We start from the raw sequence: 3,456 nt of genomic DNA on the forward strand, positions 1-3,456 counted from the left end.
TTGTTAAAGTATTTAAAAGCAAATTCCAGATAGCTTATCATTTCACCCCTATATCCTTCAGTAAGTTTCTATGGAAAATGTGACCATTTTCTTGTATAAACCACAGTACCTTTTTTTTTTTTTGAGAAGGAGTCTCACACTGTTGCCCAGGCGGGAGTGCAATGGCACAGTCTTGGCTCACTGCAACCTCTGCCTCCCACGTTCAAGCGATTCTCCTGCCTCAGCCCCCCCAGGTAGCTGGGATTACAGGTGCGTGCCACCATGCCTGGCTAATTTTTTTTTGTATCTTTAGTAGAGATGGGGTTTCATCATGTTGGCCAGGCTGGTCTCAAACTCCTGACCTTGTGATCTGCCCGCTTTGGCCTCCCAAAGTGCTGGGATTACAGGCGTGAGCTACAGCGCCTGGCCCACAGTACCATTTTTATACCTAACAAAATGATTCCTTGGTACACTTAATACCTAGGCAAAATCAAATTGTCTTGAAGGTCACGAGTGTCTTTGGACAGTAATTCGGTTGTAATCCAGGATCTATATGAAGCCCACCCATTGCATCTGGTTGTTGTATCTCTTTAGTCTCTCAATCTGGAGCAAGCTCCCCTGCCTTCCCCATTTCCCCATGTAATTTATTTATTGTAAAAATTGGGTCAGTTGTGCTGTAGAATATTCTGCCTTCTGGATTTGTTTGTTTCTTTCTGTGGTGTCATTTAACTTGTTTTACTATACTCTAAATGGAACCCTTTTCCTCTGTTTTGAGCGGAAGTCTCAGAGGCTAAACTTGATGTCTGTGTTAACATATGTCATATGTAGCACAGTGGAGAAAGCAGGATATGGCTCATAATTACAGTGGTGAGAATGGTGTTGCTAGTTATCACCTACATGAGGGTTTGACATAGGTCTATGTTACGGGTCACTGCATCTGCTGGAACTCACAGACTTTACTATAGAGAATGAAAGATCCCATATCCGAAGTCTATGGAAATGCTCATGGTGGTAAATTCCGACAGAATGAAACACCAAACTTGCTTCAAGTAACTCACGTTTCAACTTAAAAGAGACATTGTCAAAGTTGGAGGCCCCTAGGTTCCCGTCTGTTCCAAATCTTTGCGTGATGACAGTGGTTTCTCTGATGTGGTAAGCTCTGGCTTCCTTCTATTTTCTTTCTAAATGATCACTGGAGTAGAGAGGAGTTAAACAGACATGACCTGTTACCTCTTGCGTGACCTCCGCAGATAGCAAACTGGGCCAACATGGTTGACGATGTCCTTTTCTACAATGAAGTTAATGAAAGTTCTGAAAATAATGGTGACTTTCTGACACTGATAGGATTTAGGAAACCTTTGGATAAATAGCTTAAGCATGGCTGTTTATGTTTTTGCTATAGACAAAAGGCAGCATGTACATTGTATTTGGACACAAGCCTGCCTCCATTAATATATTAAACTATTGGACCACTAGGGTTAGTAGGGAGCAGTCTGTACACTTTCTGATACAGCATTCAGAAACATTCTAGTTAGACTCTGTAGCTTTCAGTTTTGTAGTTATCAGCAAAATATCTGGAGCTGTAGTAGGGTTTGGCCATCATATGTGAGCTTTGTGTTTCAATGCCAGTTACTCAGGACTAGTAAATTAATGACACTGTCCAGAGGACTTAAGAGTCACCAAGCTGCTGCGCCTGCCAATGGCTGACTCTCCCTGGCTATCTGTGGCTGAGGTGGTGTTGCCCAGGTCATGCAGAGCGTGAGCTGCTGCTCAAAGGGCACAGGAGATGGCCCTTGGGCTTCTCATCCCAGGATGCCCATGCTGCCCACCAATCCATGAGAAGATATGTATGATTTCAGTAGGCCCTGGATCAGCTTGTCTACCTGATTTCCTGTTTCTTTCCACTCACTCAGCTCACTCAGCTGGAGTTTCATTTTCAGACTAAAGTCTTCATCATTGGCTTCAGAAACAGCATTCACCTGTGGCTGTGCTGATGTAGTACACCAAGAACAACTGGGCTCTTCTCTGTCGCTTTCAGTGGGCTACCTCCCCTCACCTCTCCAAGCAGCATGAAATAATTCTTTACATTTTTAATCTCTTTTCTGTTTTTCCCTGAAGGTATGTTTTGGTGCTTAAAGAAGGAAGTCACAAAAGTGTACTACTGAGTTTCCTGGAGATGAAATCCTGTTGTGCCTAGCTACGTTGAGTGAGCACAGGGATCCCTGATGCCATTATTTTGTATATTGATACGGCACACACTTACTGAGGGCCTTCTGTGTGCCCTAGGGGATTGGGCACAGTGACATATCAGGGCAGGTGGAAACAGATGGAGACCTGATGCGGGCTCTCTTGGAGCAGCTGCCCCAGGAGGCCCCTGTGGATGGATGTTGGGCAGGAGCCCTGAGACAGTGGGGGCATATAACTAAAGGATATAGCAGGAGTTATAGGAGGAGCTGATCCCTGAGGGAAACAGTGTAGAGGGAGAAGATGGGGCTAAAGTTTGAATTGTGGGGACATTAATCACAGTGATTCTTACAACTTTGCTGTTGATGATTTTAAACGGAGAAAATGAGTACATAAGATGTTATTTCCCAGTTCAGTATTGGGAAATATTGGTTGCCCACAAGACTATTTTCCTACCACGAATGGTCATATATACTTGTTGTAGAATACCAGGGACAGCAGAGATGGTAGGGCGGTTACTTCCTTTTCTTACAGCCCAAGAACTTTGTTGTCCAGGAAATTGACCAATTTAGCCACTGAACATTTAATTCAACACAGGGCTACCCAGATCCCACTGTCCTGATTTGCCCTGAAAGGCAAAGGAGTTAGGAGAAGGTGAGTGGGGAGAATATATTAATCCTGAGAGTTGAACAGAGCAAAAATCCCTATTACTTTTGTACTTAAAACATCTCTGCCTGATGGGCTCACTCTTTATATTCTGTTTAGGTGGTTTATATGTGCACATCCCATCTCATGCCTGCAGTTAGCCAACTCAGGGTTTATATTGCCTCCTTTTTTTTTTTTTAGAGATGGGATCTCATTTTGTCATGCAGACTGTAGTGCAGTGGTGTGATCACAGCTCACTGTAACCTCCAACTCCTGGACTCAAGTGATCCTCCCACCTCGGCTTCCCTGGTAGCTGAGACTACAGGTGCCTGCCACCACACCCACCTAATTGTTATTATTTTTATTTTTTGTAGAGACAGTCTCACTATGTTGCCCAGGCTGGTCTTGAACTCCTGGGCTCAAGTGACCCTTCTGCCTCAGCCTCCCATGGCTAATTTTTATTTCCTTTTTTTTGACACGGAGTTTTGCTTTTGTCACCCAGGCTGGAGTTCAATGGCACGATCTCAGCTCACTGCAGTCTCCACCTCCTGGGCTCAAGTGATTCTCCAGCCTCAGCCTCCTGAGTAGCTGGGATTACAGGCACTTGCCACCATGCCTGGCTAATTTTTGTAATTTTTTTTAGTAGAG

General features: G+C 44.3%; 1 protein-coding gene across 1 annotated transcript in view; it reads left to right on the plus strand.

Moving 5' to 3' along the window:
- The first annotated feature begins 947 nt into the window (after nucleotides 1-947).
- CATSPER3 (cation channel, sperm associated 3) overlaps nucleotides 948-3,456 on the plus strand; it is a 48,128-nt gene continuing 45,619 nt past the window's right edge. Inside the window, exon 1 of the mRNA XM_011935357.1 lies at nucleotides 948-1,028. Within this exon, the coding sequence (XP_011790747.1) occupies nucleotides 948-1,028 (81 nt within the window). The remainder of the gene's footprint in view (nucleotides 1,029-3,456) is intronic.

Source organism: Colobus angolensis, unplaced genomic scaffold, assembly GCF_000951035.1.
Source record: "Colobus angolensis palliatus isolate OR3802 unplaced genomic scaffold, Cang.pa_1.0 Scaffold142, whole genome shotgun sequence".
NCBI classification, from domain to species: Eukaryota; Metazoa; Chordata; class Mammalia; order Primates; family Cercopithecidae; genus Colobus; species Colobus angolensis.